General features: G+C 49.3%; 2 protein-coding genes across 2 annotated transcripts in view; one reads left to right on the forward strand and one right to left on the reverse strand.

The window, feature by feature from the left end:
* LOC135822508 (tetraspanin-33-like) overlaps window positions 1-14,253 on the forward strand; it is a 26,613-nt gene extending 12,360 nt beyond the window's left edge. The window contains exon 9 of the mRNA XM_065335290.1: window positions 13,704-14,253. Within this exon, the coding sequence (XP_065191362.1) occupies window positions 13,704-13,769 (66 nt within the window). The 3' untranslated portion in view covers window positions 13,770-14,253. The remainder of the gene's footprint in view (window positions 1-13,703) is intronic.
* On the reverse strand, window positions 13,976-16,620 carry LOC135822507 (elongation factor 1-alpha). Its single transcript, XM_065335289.1, has 6 exons — window positions 16,548-16,620; window positions 16,251-16,415; window positions 15,895-16,074; window positions 15,308-15,604; window positions 14,996-15,146; window positions 13,976-14,704 (listed from the first exon to the last, which is right to left on the reverse strand). The coding sequence occupies exons 2-6, from the start codon at window positions 16,392-16,394 to the stop codon at window positions 14,091-14,093; spliced, it is 1,386 nt and encodes a 461-aa protein (XP_065191361.1). The 5' UTR covers window positions 16,395-16,415; window positions 16,548-16,620; the 3' UTR covers window positions 13,976-14,090.
* Between the last annotated feature and the right edge of the window lie 1,799 nt (window positions 16,621-18,419).

Genomic DNA, 18,419 nt, shown 5'->3' on the forward strand with positions numbered 1-18,419 from the left:
CAAGGTGGCAAATAAGTCAGCATACCAGCCCGTCCTTCTCGGATGATCTGCTTGACCATTGTGCAACTTATGAGACAAATACAATTGAAACAAATAAAAAATATGATGGATACATTGGCAAGTTCTTGTTACTTCACCAACGTTTGCAAGCATAATTTCGACACAATCGCTTACTAGACTGCAATAAAATGTGTAGAAGTATTTTCATGATCTCCAGTAAAAGGTAGCACCGAGTGGCCATCACCGAAAGACCTTGAACTACTGAAGAAACAAAGAATTCAAGCTTCAATTGGCAAACCTGTCGTAGCATTTGGGCACATTCTGTACTACTTTGTAGTAGATTTGGTACTTGAACCGTATGCGCAACGGATCGGGAGCTGGCTCACCGCCGATGTCTTGCGGCGCCGATTTTGCTTATGTGAACCAACCTTTAATTTGCTAAGGGGCCGTCCGTAAATATCGATGTTTTTTTAGAGACGATATTGGTGCGTCTGGGGGGGGGGGAGGGGGTTTGAGCCATGTGCGTCTTTTCGAGCATCAGAAAAATATCGATGTAAATATCTGAAGTTTCGCCGATCCCTGCACGCGGACGTCTAAATGGCTATACAAGAAATGTGAATTTTGACTGGCCGTGCCTGAAGTTTGTTCTTTGTCGAGAGAGAAGTTGAGGAAGTTGTGAACCGCATGGCCATGGCAAAGTGACAGGTTAGCTGTGATAATGTCGTCTTCACCACCGCCCAAGAAACGGAAAACGAAACAGTTGACGTTGTTTGGGGGTTGTGTAGTCGATACAGGAATTTACAAAAAGTCGAATCCCTCTTCATACGAAGAGTTCATTGATGCGTTCGTGGAACGTTATGGTGATGGCGCAGTCCGTGCACATGTTGTTCGACAAGCGCAGGCAAAATAGAGTAGTCTAAAGGACAATGAAGCCGGTGTCCGCGAGTTCGTTGCTGAGGTTGGCAAATGGAAAGCGGCCCAAGAGAGCAGCCAGTCATGGCTGGGCATTCAGCGGCCAGAATCACCCGACTGTGTGGTGGTCGAATCGACCTCTTCCGTAACTCCTGCTGCTGCTGCAACGAATGTTGTTACTCCCGTTGAGATGCCTTTGACTGCCCCCACATCGAATGCTGAGACTACCTTTCTGGAGTCCGTTGGCATTAGCGCTGAAAAGCTGCTGACCCGTGAGGTTGTCGAACAGGCCTGCTTTATGACCGAGTTCAAGGAGTTCGTTCGAGTACATGCCCGGTTTCAGAACGCCAAGGAAAAGTACCTCGCTCATGTTGAAACAGGCGTTGGTTGGTCGAAGAAAACATCATCCGTTAAAGATGGAATGGAGTCAGCACAGAAGATGGTCTTTGCTCTGGCTGAGACATTGAAGTTGGGCTCGTTCGCAGACTGTTAGACAACAACTGGATGGGTTCTGAGATATCTCTTACTTAGACTATCATGATCTCAGACAATACTACAAGACAAAAGCAAAAGGGAAAACCACTCGAAAAACCATGTCCGCCATTCCAACTCTCTCTCTCTAGAACTCCCTCAGCACAAACTCACCACTCACTCGAAGTATGGAAAAGCCCGCGCAAAGCAATAAACACGTGACACGCAGATACCGCGCGACACTAAAACACAGCTAACAGTGCACTACACGTAGGTAGTGACGACAATGCAAAGTTAGATACATGGCGACTGATATCATGCAGATCAGTAGCAGTTCAGTTAGTTGAGGTCGAACCTCAACATACCTCCCCTTCTTTCAAAGCAGGAGGGACTAGCAGTTTACAGGTTGAGCCTATCAGGCTGCTTCTTGGCTCGGTCGGATCGACGCGTTGTGACATCGGTCGCTTCCTGGACCGGCATGGGAACTTCGGTGTCCGCTGAGGCGGGCGTAGCGCGGCACGGCTTCACCTGATCAAGATGACGGCGCTGGACGGCACCACCCTCGGTCTCGACGGTGGCTTCATGAGCATTAGCCTCTAACACTGTGGCTCTCTCTGTCGCGCTGGAGGCTTGCTGTACAAAGACTGCGTCACCTTCTGCCAAGTGACGTGGAGCGGTGTGATGCTGTGTGTCATACCTGTCCTTGACAGAGGCCTTCACTGCAGCTTCTCGCACTCTAACGGCTTCATCCAGTTCGTCATCGTCCTCTTCCTCAGATTCTGAACCGGGGCAGCGCAGAGCTTTCAACTGCGTGCGGAATCCACCGCGCAGGAACAGATCTGCCGGAGCATGCCCTGTGGTGGCATTCACCGTGGAGCGGAGGGTACCGAGCGACTCTTGCATCGCTCGCTTGAGGGACGCCTGCGATGACTTTCTGAGATGGCGCTTGAGTGTCTGGTGCAAACGCTCTACCGGGTTTTGCCTTGGGGTGTACGGGACAATACGCTCGTGCTGGATGCCCCAGTCACGAAGCTGGGCTGCGGTCTCTGCACTGACGAACTGGGGACCGTTGTCCGAGATGACGCGCACTGGATACCCGAACATGGTGAACATAGCGCGAAGCGCTGTCACCACCCGCGAGGACGTCTCGCCGGTTAGTTCTGCAACGAGTGGATAGCGGGAGTACAAATCCATCACACTCAGAAACGCCTTTCCACCATAGTAGAAAATGTCAATGGCAACCGTGTGCCAGGGCCGTGGTGGTAGCTCTCTGGGCTGCAGAGGTACCTTTGTCGGTCGAGCTTCGAGCGCACATGGCTCGCAGCTTTGCACGTGCCGCTTCGCTGCGTTGGCCCAACCAGGCCACCACACTGACTCCTGCAGGCGTGCCTTGGTTTTCGGGATGCCGGGATGCCCATCATGTGCCAGCTCGAGTACCTCCGGCACACAACACTCTGGGATGACTAACCTCTCCCCTCGCAAGATGACAAAGTCGTCAGTCTTAGGGTACGGCCATACACTCAACTCGTGGCGAAGACCACGGTACGGTGCCACTGCGGAGGTCGACGGCCATTTGTCAGTCAGGAGAGCTTGGCGCACTGCACATAGCGTCTCGTCCTGGGCTGTCTTGGCGGCAATCTTGCGTCGTTGATCAGGTAGTAGACCGTCAGCACAGGAGATCGCTTGCACGACCAGGAAACTGGTGTCTGCCGGTTCGGTCGGGAAACGTGACAGAGCATCGGCTAGCACGTTGAACTTGCCAGGGCGGAACTGGACTTGGTAGTGAAGGTCTTGCACCTTCAGGATGAGCCGTTGCACCCGTACACTGGCGGCTGACAAGTTGTATGCACGGTCGAACACTTGCAGAAGTGGCTTGTGATCCGACAACACTGTCACGGAAAGGCCGGTGATGAAACTGCGGAAACGCTGCAGGCCCCAGACTATCGCCAGTGCCTCTCTCTCGATCGTAGCGTAGCGGGTTTCTGGTCCAGTCAGTTTACGACTAGCATAGTACACGGGACGCCACTCGTCACCGTCGTGCTTCTGCATGAGGACGGCTCCTAGACCCGTACCAGAGGCGTCGACTTCAACGCGCGTCGGCAGGGTAGGGTTGAAGAGTGCCAGCACGGGCTCGGTTGCAAGGTGTTGTCGCACAGCGGCGGCTGCCTGTGTACATGCTGGAGTCCAGTCCCAGTTTCCAGCGAGCAGAGCTGTCAACGGAGCGAGCAGGTCAGCCAGGTTAGGCACGAACTTAGCTAGGTACGTGGTGAGGCCAAGAAAAGAGCGCAGTTGCGAGACGTTCTCCGGATCAGCCATCTCGTGGAGTGACTTGACCTTGTCCTCACCTGGTCGGACGCCGGAAGCTGAGACTCGATGGCCCAAGAAGGTCAGCTCCGTGACGCTGAATGCACACTTCTTGCCGTTGAGCGTGACACAGTTCGCCTTGAGTGCTGCTTTCACCGCTGCTAGTCGCTTGTCATGCTCCTGTTGAGAAGGAGCGAAGACGAGGATGTCATCCAGGTAAATGAGCACACCCTCAATCGAGCCCAGGATCTGCTCCATCTTCCTCTGGAAGAGCTCAGGACCGCTTGACACGCCAAATGGTAATCGGCGGAACCGGTAGTGCCCCAATGGGGAGGCGATGACAAATGCATGGTGGCAGTCTGGAGTTAGTTCCAGCTGCGAGTAGCCAGACTTCAAATCTAACTTCGAGAATACCGTTGCACCGGACACCTGCGCCAGGAGGTCGTCAGTGGTTGGCAACTGCACACCAGGCCGGCGTACGGCGGAGTTGACTTGTCGCAAGTCGACACACCACCGGACCGTCTTGTCCGGCTTCATCACCGGGACAAGGGGAGAAACGAAATCAGTGGCCTGCACTTCACTAACGGTCTCGACCACACCCTGTTCCGTCCATGCCTGCAGTTGTTCTCGTAATGAGTGGAGCAAGGCCGGAGCCACTCGCCGAGCTGACTGCTGGATCGCTGGTTGACTGGAATCCAAGTGAATCGTCACCGGTCCACGCATAGCTGGGAGCGACGCCAACTCCTCGGTGTCGGCATGAATGCTGATGCCAGCGACAGGTGGTGCCAACAGTCCTAATGCAAGTGACACACCTTCGCCCAGGAGTGCCGGCACTGGCTGCTTGGAGTCGTCAACAACAAAGATAGTCTCTTGTACAGTGAACTGGTTGTACGTGATGCACGCCTCGAAAACACCAACAGGTTTGAGCTGAGACGTTCCTACCGGCCGTAATGGGCAGGGCGATGACGATAGCCGATACTCGCTCGGTACTTGTGACTGAGGCAGGACCGTCACCATGCTGGCCGAATCCACGCGCATAGCCCTTTGGTGCTTGCCATCTAGCACTACCGATCGTAGTGGAAGCACAAATCCAGTTTTCCCGGACCAGACGCTGAAACATTCCGCATCGTCGTCGTCATCGCTGTCATCCATTTCAGCAAGTTTCGGTGAAGACACCTGACTTCTGGACGATGGCGTTGCTGCTGGTCGGGAATCATTTGCCATGGCCAGGCTGGCCGTCATCCCTGGCTTCGTGCTCAGGTACTGGCCTTTCGGCTTGGGCTTCGCTGCGCCGGAACGGCAGACTTGCCCGAAATGCCCTTTCCGTCCACACTGGTGGCACACGGCGTCGGCCGCCGGACAGTGCCGCTTTCCCGGTGGGTGCGTCGCTCCGCAGTACCCACAAGCGGGGTTACTGGTGTATGGAAGGCTGGGTCGGCCTTGTGTCTGGGGAGCGGCGTAGCTGACCTCGACTTCCTTGGCTGGCGTCTCGCGCGCCAACACAACTGCTTGAGCTCGCTTGGCTGCAGCCGTCAGGTCCTTGCCTCCCTCTTGTAACACACTCTTCCGGGCCGCTTTCACAGACAGGCCACGTGCAAACAAATGTACGGCGACTGTGCCGAGTACATCTTTTAGGTCAGCTCCTGGAGTGAGATTGCATACTCTCATCTCTTTCTCGATTCGGACCCGAAACGCCTGAATCGATTCCCCAGGCTGCTGCTCAATGGAGAACAGCTCAGCAAGCCTGGCATCCGTGCTGCGCTGGCTTCCAAAATACTCATCGAAGAGCCCAATTAGTTCCGCGAACGGGTCGTCTGCCTCAGGGATCGTGGGAAATTTCTGCCACAAATAGTAGCTTGCATTTTCTCCTAGATTCGCCGCCGCGGCCAGGTACTGCTTCTTCTTGTTGGTCACCTCGTGGAGCTGGAAGCCGATGTCCAGTTGACTTCTCCACGTCTGGTAATGGTCATGGCCGAGTTCGTGATCTAAGTCCAGCTTGACAGATACGCGGACTTTCGATGCCATTGTTGTCGCCGTCGTCAGTCAGATTTTCGGAACGAGTGCCAAATCCTGTTCACTGCGCCAATGTTGAGTCGGGCTCGCTCGTTCGCAGACTGTTAGACAACAACTGGATGGGTTCTGAGATATCTCTTACTTAGACTATCATGATCTCAGACAATACTACAAGACAAAAGCAAAAGGGAAAACCACTCGAAAAACCATGTCCGCCATTCCAACTCTCTCTCTCTAGAACTCCCTCAGCACAAACTCACCACTCACTCGAAGTATGGAAAAGCCCGCGCAAAGCAATAAACACGTGACACGCAGATACCGCGCGACACTAAAACACAGCTAACAGTGCACTACACGTAGGTAGTGACGACAATGCAAAGTTAGATACATGGCGACTGATATCATGCAGATCAGTAGCAGTTCAGTTAGTTGAGGTCGAACCTCAACAGAAGTCAGTTGCTGCTATTGTTGTACCAGCTGGAAACATTCTTGGTGCTCAAACTCAGTTGTCTCTCCAACGGAAATCAGCCTTGCTGACAGAGGCAACCATGGCACTTGTGAAATACAGATCACAGCTTGTCGACCACTGCCGGCCAATTGAGATGAGGAACAGTCAGGTTGCTCTTCGTCTTCGCCGTTGTGTCACCGAGCATGTCCACAGTGACGCCAATGATGTCAAGCTCCACACTGTACTTGGAACAAACAAGTCCTGGGCTGACTGCTTCGACACAGTTTCAGATGGAGCGTCTGGAGATTCCACTGGTGTGCTGTCCACTGCAGTCTTGCGGATCTCGGATCTCACAGCAGACAATGCTACCGCTGGCTGTGCTGCTGGAGGAAGTGGAAGAAGAACACAAGTATACCCCCGGCTCGCTGACCGCCAATCTGCGGTCGTCTGAGGAGCAGCTGCTTGCATTCTTTCCTGTGCTGTCCATTAAAAAGTGCAAGCAGAATGGCCAGTATCACGATACTGTAGTAGTTGACGCATGGGAGTTCGTGATGCCATCGTCAACAGTGCTCCATGAGCTTCTCTCCTTCGGCAAACCCGACCAAGAGTCTACCGGTGAAGAAGAGTGTACAGATGCCGCACCTTCACCACCAGCTGTGCCTGTTGTGTATGGCCCGCCACGAAAACCAGGAAGGAAGTCCCGCCACTTCACGTTCCCTTCTATTGCGGAGTGTGCTCTAAAGTACCTGCAGCAGCATGGATGGAGTGCCCAAGAGCGACGGAGGACGGAAGTTGCCAACTCGGTTGGCGTATCCCTTGGAAGCTTGCGGCAGCATCTCCTAGACACGGTTCCTGGTCTCAAAGAAGTTGGCATATCCCGGACCACTGTGCAGCAACTGATGCTTCCTCCCCGGCAAGGCACGATCAATGCCTCACGCTACCAAGGAGTTGTACAGGCCCGTGTAGCAAGCAAGAAGAACGATGCTCCTTCTCACAGCCATGGCCATGTTCAGCACTGTGCTGCACAAGTGAACCTGTGTATGGAGTTCGGGCAGCAGTTCAACAACGAAGTGGCTGCATTCAGCTGCGACGATATGAATAAGATCAATGTAGGTGCAATAGCAGTGTCACGCTACCACCAAATCCGCAGATTCTTCGCCACTGGGGATGAACCGCACTATCCCGACCATGATTTCCCATTACGGAACAACAAGCTGATCCCGTCCGGGTACATGCAGGTACTGAAGAAGCCTGGTTCATCACGAATTCGCTCGAGCAGTCTCCCGACCCGACTAGCCGCCTCATCTATGGGCAGTCGTCGCCGTAGTCGTAGCTGTGGGCCATGCTCCGTTTCCAGTGACACCCAAGTCTCACCTGATGACGACAGGCAGCACTTTGTCCGTGATAAGTGTGGTCGTCTCCACTACAGTTGGCCTCGAACAGGTCCATTGCACATATACCTCCGTTCATCCAAGTTCTTCTCATCGTCCATAACGGCTCATGCTGCTGATATTCGTCCACTCATTGCTGAGCAGCAGTCAATGGGCAAGAACTCAGTGATCCTGATCGTCGATGGAGGACCGGACTGGAGTGTTCGCTCAACCACCACCCTGATGAGGCTGGGGAGTCTGTGGAAGGAACTTGGCTTGGATTTGCTTGTTGCTGTGAGTTACGCACCTTACCACAGCCGATTCAATCCCATCGAGCACACCTGGAGCCCTCGTTCAAACGACTTGACTGGGTTGGTACTGCCAGCAGCCTTGCCTGGTGAGGCTCCTCCATCCCAGCAAGCAAACCTGACACCTGAGCAGCAACTAGAGAAGGAAGCCTCCGTCCATGACCAGGCCATTGCTGTTGTTGCCAGCCACTTTAAGGGTAAGACCTATGACGGCTATCCAGTTGAAACCGTACAGGTGGCATGTACCAGCCCTTCGAAGGAGCGTGAGGCGGATGACCAAGAGCAGTTGATGTCCTTCGGCAAAGCAGGCGTGCAGGCTCTCAAAACCAACGCAACAATGATGGGTATGAAGAGAGACTACTGCTTCCTCATGAAGCACATTGATCGCAGGCACCACCTCCTCACGTTCATCAAGTGCACGGACGATGGCTGTGAGCACTGCAGCGCCAACCCGGTTCGCTCCCCCCAGGCGATGCAGCTATTGCGTGAGTGCGGCGGGATTTTCACGCCTACACCGGACCCTCAACATCCTGGGCACTTCAAGACCTACCTGCAGATGGTCTTGGATGGCACTTTGCTCTTGGCAAAGGCTGCACCGGCAGACCAGTTTATCCATCGCCAAGCTGGCACAGACGCTGAGAATGGTACAACGGAGCGATGCGAGCACTGCAAGTATGTCTTCTTGTCAGCGGCTGATAAGCTTCGCCACAACCGCCTGAGTCATAGCAGTGAAGGCACTACATCCAGGCAGCAGAAGGAGCATGTGTGCTCGTATTTGGATGGTGCTTCTACTTGTGGCTTAGCCTTCACCACCTACTATGGGCTAATGCAGCACAAGAAAAGCCTGCTGGCCACAAGTGTTCTCGAGGGCGACCAAAAAAGTCATAATGCTCTCCTTCTCAATTAGACCATATAAATACTACAAACTTGCCATCTTGGGTTCATATTATTGACAAAAAAAGGAAAAAAAATGAACATCCAAAAATATTGATTCCATGATCTAGATGTACATTTGCGTCTTCTGGGGGGAGGGGGGGGGGGGGGTCAAGGGAGAGAAGCACCAATATCGTCTCTAAAAAAACATCGATTTTTACGGACGGCCCCTAAATCCTATATACAGGATTTTGGTCATATTTTTCAACTCAAAATATGTGTGGCATGAGAATAGCAAAAAGTATGTGACCAATTCTTCCTTGCTAGGTCTTAGTAGATATCGAGAGTTGAATAAGATCATTTTTTCAAACACTAACATCTCAGGCTCATCTCCTTGCCCAATATTACTAAGGCCTGTGCCCTATTTTTCGAATCCTATATATAGGATTTGAGATTTTATTGGACCTTGTTTTATCCTTAAAACTGGTAGTTTCATGACGGCATGTGCGGTATGTCGTCAAGAAACCACCCCGTGCCACACCTGCAATGTTCTTCTGCACATTCACTGCTTCAGTCCTTTCCATGACAGCAGCTGAACAATTATGCTCAAATTTCCAATTATTGCTGAAAATGGGTATTCATCAGAAATATTATCGCCCTATGAATCTAAAATGTAAACATTCATGCCTCAAACATATTTACAACTTCCATGAAAACCGTTATGCCGTTATTATTGGTCGTGATGACCAATAACAACGGCATAAAAGGCACACATTTTCAAATTCTATATATAGGATTTTTGGCCAGCAAATTAAGAGATAAAAGCACGGATGATCGCAATTGGCCCATATGTTATAGACCTTTTTTGGGTGCAGTCCTGTCACTCGAGTTGAACCTTGGTGTGAAAGTTGTCGCCTGCTGGCGTGGTGATCAGGTGATTTGGGCACCCAGGAGCACGTGACCGCTTGTTCAACCATGTTCGATTGGGAATAAAGGAGGAACGCTGCTGCATCGCAGCCTTTTTGGACCAAAACCAGTCGACTAAGGCTGTGTTTACATGAGGCATTTCAACCCGGGTCAGATTTCAACCCGCCATGTGCACAAAATGAATGGCGCGTTTACATGACGCATTGCGCTTGACCCGGGTTGATTTCAACCCTCCCCCGAAGGGGAGGGTTGAAATCAACCTGGGTCAAGAACATCGTACAAACGTACTTCTGTGCGTATCTCGCGCCAGGTTTGAACAGCACTGCACATGCAAATTTCGCGCGAACAGATTCACGTGACCATACAGGACTCTGGAAGTGGAATTTCAGGGCTCACAGCATCACACAAAAGCGTGGGCGCCATTTTGGACAGGCCGCTGTCACACGAGCCAGCCAGCATGCCAGAATCGTGTACATGCGATCAGGCAGATATCTCTGAAAACTTGAAAGTGGGGTGCATTCAAAATGTTCATTTGTACCAATGCTTTTCCCTAGGCCTCTGAAACTCTAGGAACATACTCTCAATACCCATTGTAAGGATTTGTCCGAGAGTTTTTTGTTAAAATCGATACGGTTTGGCATATATATGGAGCCAAAGTATCAGTTGGTGCAGGCGTAATTCTGATTTGGATTACTGTACTAAAATTGAAAAGTCGCTCGGAGAAGTTCTTCTAATTTTCCTACTGAAAATTTTAAGCTATTGGCCATCAAAATCGGGCCAGAGACGGGTACAAACGAACATTTCAAAGGCAACCCTATCTGCAGTGCAGCCACGAGGAAGAACCGCGCGCGCTGCACTTGTTGTGAACATGGTGAATGCGGAAACAACACTGCAGCAGCAAAGCAATTTTTTGAAATGTTTTTGCTACTCGCCTGGCGCTTCATCGCTGTGTCCTCCAGGAGTTATCAAGGCTATGGCAGACCGAAGAAATACATGGCCCGCACAACGGCGAAGCCATTGGACTTGTTCTCTTGCAACGAAACGGAGTGGCGAATCAAATAATTCACAACTCCACATCGTCACCACTGCGCTACACGGCTCTTCGCAGACCAGCCGTACACTTACGTTTACACAACAGGACTTCACGGCGGAGAAACTAAAACTAGAACACGACGTGAGTCATTGATGCATGCCGTCAAGGAATGCTAGTCCTTTCCCTCTCCCGTCACCCGCGCCTGTGCATCAGCGGCGTAGCTGCCCGGCTGTAGATGTTGAACTCTTTCGTCAACGACTGCAGGATTCTGCTCGGGGCTACTTTTCGCAGGACTCCGTGTGCGGACAGTCTGAATGAAGCCTTCGGCCGACAAGGCCAACACTGCTCGCGAAATAATCCACTTGGAAGGAAACAAGAACTACCGAAATGAAATAGAGATTGTGAGACAGTCTCCGGCCATCTCCTTCACCATTCACGACTCAGTCCTTGTCACAGCAACTAAGCCCAAGCAAGTCAAAATCTCCTTGCGCGACTGCGTTCTACGCCTGCGCTTAGCGGTCACGCGAGTTCGTTTCTATGGTGATCAGATCCAAGATGTCCTCCCACGTAATCGAGGTTTTGGCATGGTTGCTGTGAGCCCTGAATTTTGGCGGCATATCAGTATTTGACCCGGGTCAACTGTCTTCATGTAAACCCTCACCTCGTACCTACCGTATTTTCCGGAGTATTACAGTGCGCACTTTAGATGAGCTATTTTAGGCCCTAAATCGCAGGTGCGCCCTATGGGTAGGCACCGGCGGATTATGCCGGCATAATTATTGGCATAATTTGGTGGTTAAAAATTTGGAGCATAATTTGGCATCCTTTCGGAGGTAGGAGCATAACTACACGATTATACCACAGTTCTAGTATGTAGGCTATACAATTGTGAATAATGCACCTGATCGGTGCTGGTGGTCTGCATGGTGAAGGGTTCGGAGGTCATGCGGATAGTGTTTTCAATGAAAAGCAGGGAAGAAATCATGGCAATACAGTATTGTATGCTCGAACTCGTCTTCTTCAAAGTTCTTTCTCACACTGGCACAGTACATGTAGCAAAAGATGCGAGTGAATCAGCCTTCATCTGGTATCCCGGGGCGGACGAGATAGTGGCGGGTAGTCCGCAAAACTCCGTTTACATGTACATGTACATTACATTTATACATTTGCATGTTACGAAGTCATGACCTCTGGATTTTATCAGTCATGATATGACTGCAGGCTATCGACATTGCTCCAAATTAATTGATGTATAGTTGATGTTCGGTCATGATGGAAGGAGAAGTGGAGCTACGGGAGAGATGAGCTGATTATTCGCAGGGTGAGGGTGACATCGGTTGGACGAGTATGATGATTACGAAGACCGTGAGTTGAACATGATGATAATTTTCAAAGGTAACTCAAACTAATTTGGCAATGAAATAATATTTTTACTGAAGTACAAAAGGAATCAAGTGATGAATAGAAGAAGTAATGTTTTCTCTTTTCCATGTTGATCTCTAACATGCATGGACACCTTGGTATGGGGATACTCATGTATTTTGTTGAACTTATGGCCACTTGCAACTTTACGAAAAAAGCACAATTTTCCGAACTTTGAGGCTCCACAAGTACAACAAAGTGAATATATCCCCGGGTGCCAAAGCATTATGAGGATTTTACGAGCATAATGCGAGAATCCTTGAAAGCATAATTTCATGATTTCGCGAGCATTATCCGCCGGAGCCTACCTATGGGTTGGTTTACATATCGCCGGTACGCGCCGGGAGTCAACGGGAGTGGGCCTCTTGCAACCTCTCCCGGCGCATTACGATTATGCAGTCGTAACAAAATCATACGGTAAAATATCGCAAGGGACCGCCGGCAAAGTTGGACAGTGCCCAACTCTTGCGATCTGCCCCGGCACGGATCCCGTACGATTTTGACCAAAAGTGGTTTGTGAACCGTTTGCGCCGGTGATCGCCGGCTGCCGGAAGCCAGACTTTGTCAAAATTTCAAACCAAGGCTCGTCCTAAATTTTCCTAAATTGAAGCTAGAGACGAGGTTCGTTCGCCATTCTTGTAATCGCTTCAAGTTGGCAAATAAGTCAGCATACCAACCGGTCCTTTTCGGATGATCTGCTTGACTGTTGTGCAACTTATGAGACAAATACAATTGAAACAAATCCTATGCTCCGAATATGAAATGCATGTACTTCAATGAAGATTGAAGTGCGCACCCCCAATGAAGATTGGGGGTGCGCACTATACTCCGAAAAATATGGTATTAGGGAGGTTCCGGAGTACGATTTTTCATGCCAAAATCCGTAGAGGCGCTACCGATATTTTATACGTCGTTTTCGAGCAGTGAGATGTTCCGGAGTACGAAACGTATGTCTTTGCCGTCATTGCCTAGGTTACGATCGCAAACACAATTTACTCAACTAAACGTTACTTCAAAATAACATGCACCTTCTCTGCCAAACATTCACCGATTTTTACAAACTTGACACCGCTGGAAAGGTATTTCCAAGACGAAGCGCCTAATACCACAATCAAGCCAGCTACCTGCACGGCCTAGAATGCCGCTCAAAGCAGCAGCCGTGCGCGAACAGCTCCAGCAAAGTTCAAACAGCCGCAAGTAACAGTTCCTGGAGGGACGGGACTTCAAACAAACTACAGTACACTGTACAGCGGAAAGCTCGTTTCAAGCGCAAAATGATCATGATGATGGTGTGCTGCATGCTTGAGTATGACGTAACACGCGGGGAGCACCTGCCAAGTTTAGTGTGAAAGAAACTTGAAAATTTGAATTCCAGAGTGATTTTTTCAGTTTTCCTCCGAGTCTCAAGTCTCACTGCTTTGTTTATGAAAATCGGTGAAAGAACACCAGAGATTTTTTAGTGCCACTGCACGTACTGTATACTATGTACTGTACCAAGCACCAATCGGGTCACAGATCAACTGGATGGTTGTTTAAAAATGGGGTTACTTTGAAGCAGATACCGCATAGGGTACCCTAGCTATGTGTGCTAATGCAAATTCTTGGGTGCTTTCTCACTACAGATTCTGAGCATTGTGGGAGCAGGATCAATCTTGATGACTGTAAACGAACTGCTGGAGACTTTGTAAACTCGCATCATTATTATCTATATCAACCAAAACCTTCAAATAATTGTAAACTCAGTCCGACAAATTTCGGAACATTGTTAACATTTAAAATTCCATCATTATGTGAAGTCTATAATTACCGAAACCTTCATTTCGTTAATAATGGAGCATTCACCCTAAATCTGCATCATCTTCCCTGTGCACAAGTTCACAATCATAGAACAGTCTTGGTTTTTTACTGATTTCTTTCTTTATGGGTCTGTTTGTGAGATGGAAAAACAGCACGGTACAACTGACAGCGTGAATAAAAAAATCGATGGTATGGTAAAGTTAAGAAAAAGTCTACTTCTTCTTTCCGGCCTTCTGGGCGCTCTTTGTTGCCTTGGCAGTAGCATCGACCTTCTCGACGGCCTTGATGACACCGACGGCAACAGTCTGTCTCATGTCACGGACAGCGAAACGTCCCAGGGGAGCATAGTTGGTGAAGGGCTCAACGACCATGGGCTTGGATGGGATCATGGTGACGATGCAAGCATCACCAGACTTGACAGCCTTGGGCATGTCCTCAAGCTTCTTACCACTACGTCGGTCAATCTTCTCCAGAAGCTCCTGGAACTTACAGGCAATGTGAGCGGTATGGCAATCCAACACTGGTGTGTAACCAGCACGGATCTCGTTGGGGTGGTTCAAGACGATGACCTGAGCGGTGAAGTTCTTGGCCTCCTTGGGTGGGTCGTTCTTGGAGTCACCAACAACCATACCACGACGGATGTCTTTGACTGAGACGTTCTTGACGTTGAAACCGACGTTGTCACCGGGGAGAGCCTCGGTGAGGGTTTCGTGATGCATTTCAACAGACTTGACTTCAGTGCTCACCATGGCGGGGGCAACTGTGACAATCATACCGGCCTTGAGGGTACCAGTCTCAACACGACCAACGGGGACCGTTCCAATACCTGAGTGGGAAACAAAGAAGAAGACGAAATGAATTTAGAAACGAGACAAGGAATGCCACAGGTTGAAATTATAAATGCGAGCCGGTGTTGCTCACAACCAAATTTTTGTGAATAATTTCTTCGATTCAATTAACGAAATGGTATTCCACACGAATACTGCAGTGACATTGATATGAGCAGCACAACAGAATCAGACAATGCACGACCACATAAACATAGAAATAGAATGTCCAACAATTGTGATAAAGATGATTTGGCACATGATTCAAAATAAAGACAATATTCACTCACCGCCGATCTTGTACACGTCCTGAAGGGGAAGACGGAGAGGCTTGTCAGATGGACGAGACGGCGGGAGGATGGCGTCAAGAGCCTCAAGAAGGGTCTTGCCGGAAGCCTTACCCTCCTTGCGCTCAATCTCCCATCCCTTGTACCAGGCCATCTACGGAGCACAAACAATCATGAAAAAGAACACAGGGGTGTCAATACGATCATGACGATAGAGTAATGCGTATCCAGTAGAAATCAAAATGCAACAAAGCAGTTGAAATTCACGACAGGAACACAAAACAATGAGGATTACGTATGAAAATCGCGATTTACCTTCTCGGTGGGCGCGATCATGTTATCACCGTGCCATCCAGAGATGGGGACGAAGGCAACAGCCTTGGGGTTGTATCCGACCTTCTTGATAAAGCCCGAGACTTCCTTCGAGATTTCTTCGAAACGAGCAGAGCTGTAGGGTGGCTCGGTGGAGTCCATCTTGTTCACACCAATGATCAGTTGCTTGACACCGAGCGTGAAAGCGAGGAGAGCATGCTCGCGGGTCTGGCCGTTCTTGGAGATACCAGCCTCGAACTCACCAACACCAGCAGCGACGATCAAGACAGCGCAATCGGCCTACATAAACAAATGGATGGGCACCAATACTTAGAAATTGGCATGATCAACGATGAAAGTGTATTCCTAGTATACTGGAACAGTGATGATATGCAACCTACTACAGCACGGCGGAAATGGTACAGTACTTTTTAGATTTTCCTCTTGTGTGACAAGAATTACATTCAGTGTGCATGCGTGCGTACGATCTATGAGTACATACAAACTAAAAAGTGTTATGTGTGCCTCCATTGTGTACTAACAGCACTCACATAAGTAGCACAAAACCAGAAATAAAATAGAAGACATACCTGGGATGTTCCTGTGATCATGTTCTTGATGAAGTCACGATGTCCAGGGGCATCAATGATGGTGACATAGAACTTAGTGGTCTCAAACTTCCACAGAGCAATGTCGATGGTGATACCACGTTCACGCTCGGCCTTCAGCTTGTCCAACACCCAAGCGTACTTGAAGGATCCCTTGCCCATCTACAAGACCAACGAGCAAGCAAATGCCATGAGATCTACAACCCTACGGTACAACCATTACACAGTACAGGATATCATCTTCGCAACAAAATGATTCAACTGAGTCACAAATGTTTAAACAATGACTGAGTTCAGTCAACAAAGTGAAAAATTTGAATGCAAAGCAACCTCCTTACCTCCTGAGCCTCCTTCTCGAACTTCTCGATGGTACGCTTGTCGATACCACCACATTTGTAGATGAGATGGCCAGTGGAAGTAGACTTTCCACTGTCGACATGGCCGATAACGACGATGTTAACGTGAGTCTTTTCCTTACCCATCTTGGATGTTGAAATTGACGCCTGAACAGGAGAGATTTCGGGAAAAAGACGATTGATCAACAACTACTGCTACTCTTCAGCAACTGGAAACTCCACTGACAATAGTTCCTCGCGGTCAAAGAAGAGCTTGGAGAGAGAGCAAAAATTGCTTACCTTTCTCACAAAGCAGACAACACAAAAAGGAAGAAAGCTGGCACTTCAGCGCATGTGTAGTGCTCCCTATAATGGCGCCGCGCATGCGTAGTCTTTGCAGATTGCGTCATCGAACAGGTACAACGCATGCGCTGTTACCATGGCACCATGGAATAGGTTGCATGCAGGGAGTCGTAAAATACCTGTATTTTACGACTCCCTGGTTGCATGCGCATGCAGATCGCAGAGGTTGTTGAGAGGAAGCGCGCGGGCGAAAAAAATCCCGCCGCCGACCTGGCCGACACGCGGAATTCCCGGAAAAGTTCGATGGCTCGGGCATGTGTGTAGTGCACTGCTCACTGCATGCACCACTTGCAGCCCAGCAAAGCGTGCACCAAGCTGTACTCGTAGATTTACTGTAACTAACCGCGCGCGCGGGGCCGGGGGTGCACAAAAATTAAAAAGTAAAGACTTTTAATTAAGTGCATGACCCCCGTATTCTTCACAAAACTTACTTGCATTATTGCAATAGTTCGGCGGCAACAATTACATGATTGCCAGGAAGTGCGCAATTAGTTATTCAGTTGGCATTGCATTGTTGTTTTCCTTCGTGTCGTTGATCATGAACAAATGAGTGTTTGTTGTCTCGTCGAGCTGGCTGAACAGTTCTTTTTTTAGTGGTTTAAAAACTACTTGTGTTCATGGATGCTATTAAAAATAGTTACCTTCGCAAAGGTTGTGTGAAATCATGATTGAGACTGAGGTTTGGCGGGTGTGTTTGGTTGGAAACACCAACAGTTTACGTTCTGACTTGCGAGAAATCACTGAGTGATGGTTGGGTGCCATTCTGTGTTGTGATGGTACGTGCATAGAGATCAGTTCTGTATCACCAATAATGCAATATCACATGGCAATGAAGTGATTTTTATCTGCCTGGTGTAGAGCAGATAGTCCTACCCCGGATATCTTAACACTTTGGGGAAAGTTCTTTGAGTATGTGTGCTCTGGTATTATTATAATAATTATCGTAGTTCAGTCCACAATAGTTTGTAGTTCACACAGTGATATAATTATACAGTATATAAATGAACAAAAATGTAGTTCAAGTAAGCCATATACTAGGGCTTTTATCCCATGCTTTCGTGGAGCATTGCCCTTCCAGTAAAACTGAAAGGTTGAATCTGTTACGCTTCTAGTAGTGGAAAATAGGGAAACCTCAACATTTGCGGCATGAGTTGTGAATATCTGCATGGTTTGCCAGAACAATAAATTTATCTACATGGAGAGCTATGAACAGTACCAGGGAGTCGTAAAGTATTTTACGACTCCCTGAACAGTACCAAGAGTGCATGGACTCTTGACAGTATGAATGCCGCAGATTTACCCCGCAACATGACTTGTTATAAGAGGTTTCCGGTATATGCAGTAGAGTCGCACGCTGGAGAACGTGGAGCCCAAGAACGTCCAGTCTGAAATTCTAAGAACGCCACAGCCAAAAGCTAAGAACGGCGGTGGTGGTTTTCTGGCAGCTTGTGGGATACATAATGATCCAGTACGGGTTGTTTCGTAGAACGTGCTATAAGATTATGAGAACGCAGCCAGATTGCTGAAAAACAAGAACGTCCCAGGCTAACCCCTTGGAAACAACGCTCTTGGGCGCGCGACTCTACTGTATTAGAGAGGTTCCGGGGTACGATTTTCGGTGCCAAAATCTGTATGGGCACTACAGATTTTTTGCAGGCGTGCTCCATAAGATTTTTCAGCACGGAGAATCCGTGTGGACTGGCTTTCATACGAACCATGTTTCGTATGGAGATTTTGCGTCATCGGGTGCAGAAAGATTATTCGCTACAAATTTGGTACGAGAAACATCGATTTTCCGCGGGAAGTTTT

This window comes from Sycon ciliatum, chromosome 8 (assembly GCF_964019385.1).
Source record: "Sycon ciliatum chromosome 8, ocSycCili1.1, whole genome shotgun sequence".
In the NCBI taxonomy this organism is placed as follows: domain Eukaryota; kingdom Metazoa; phylum Porifera; class Calcarea; order Leucosolenida; family Sycettidae; genus Sycon; species Sycon ciliatum.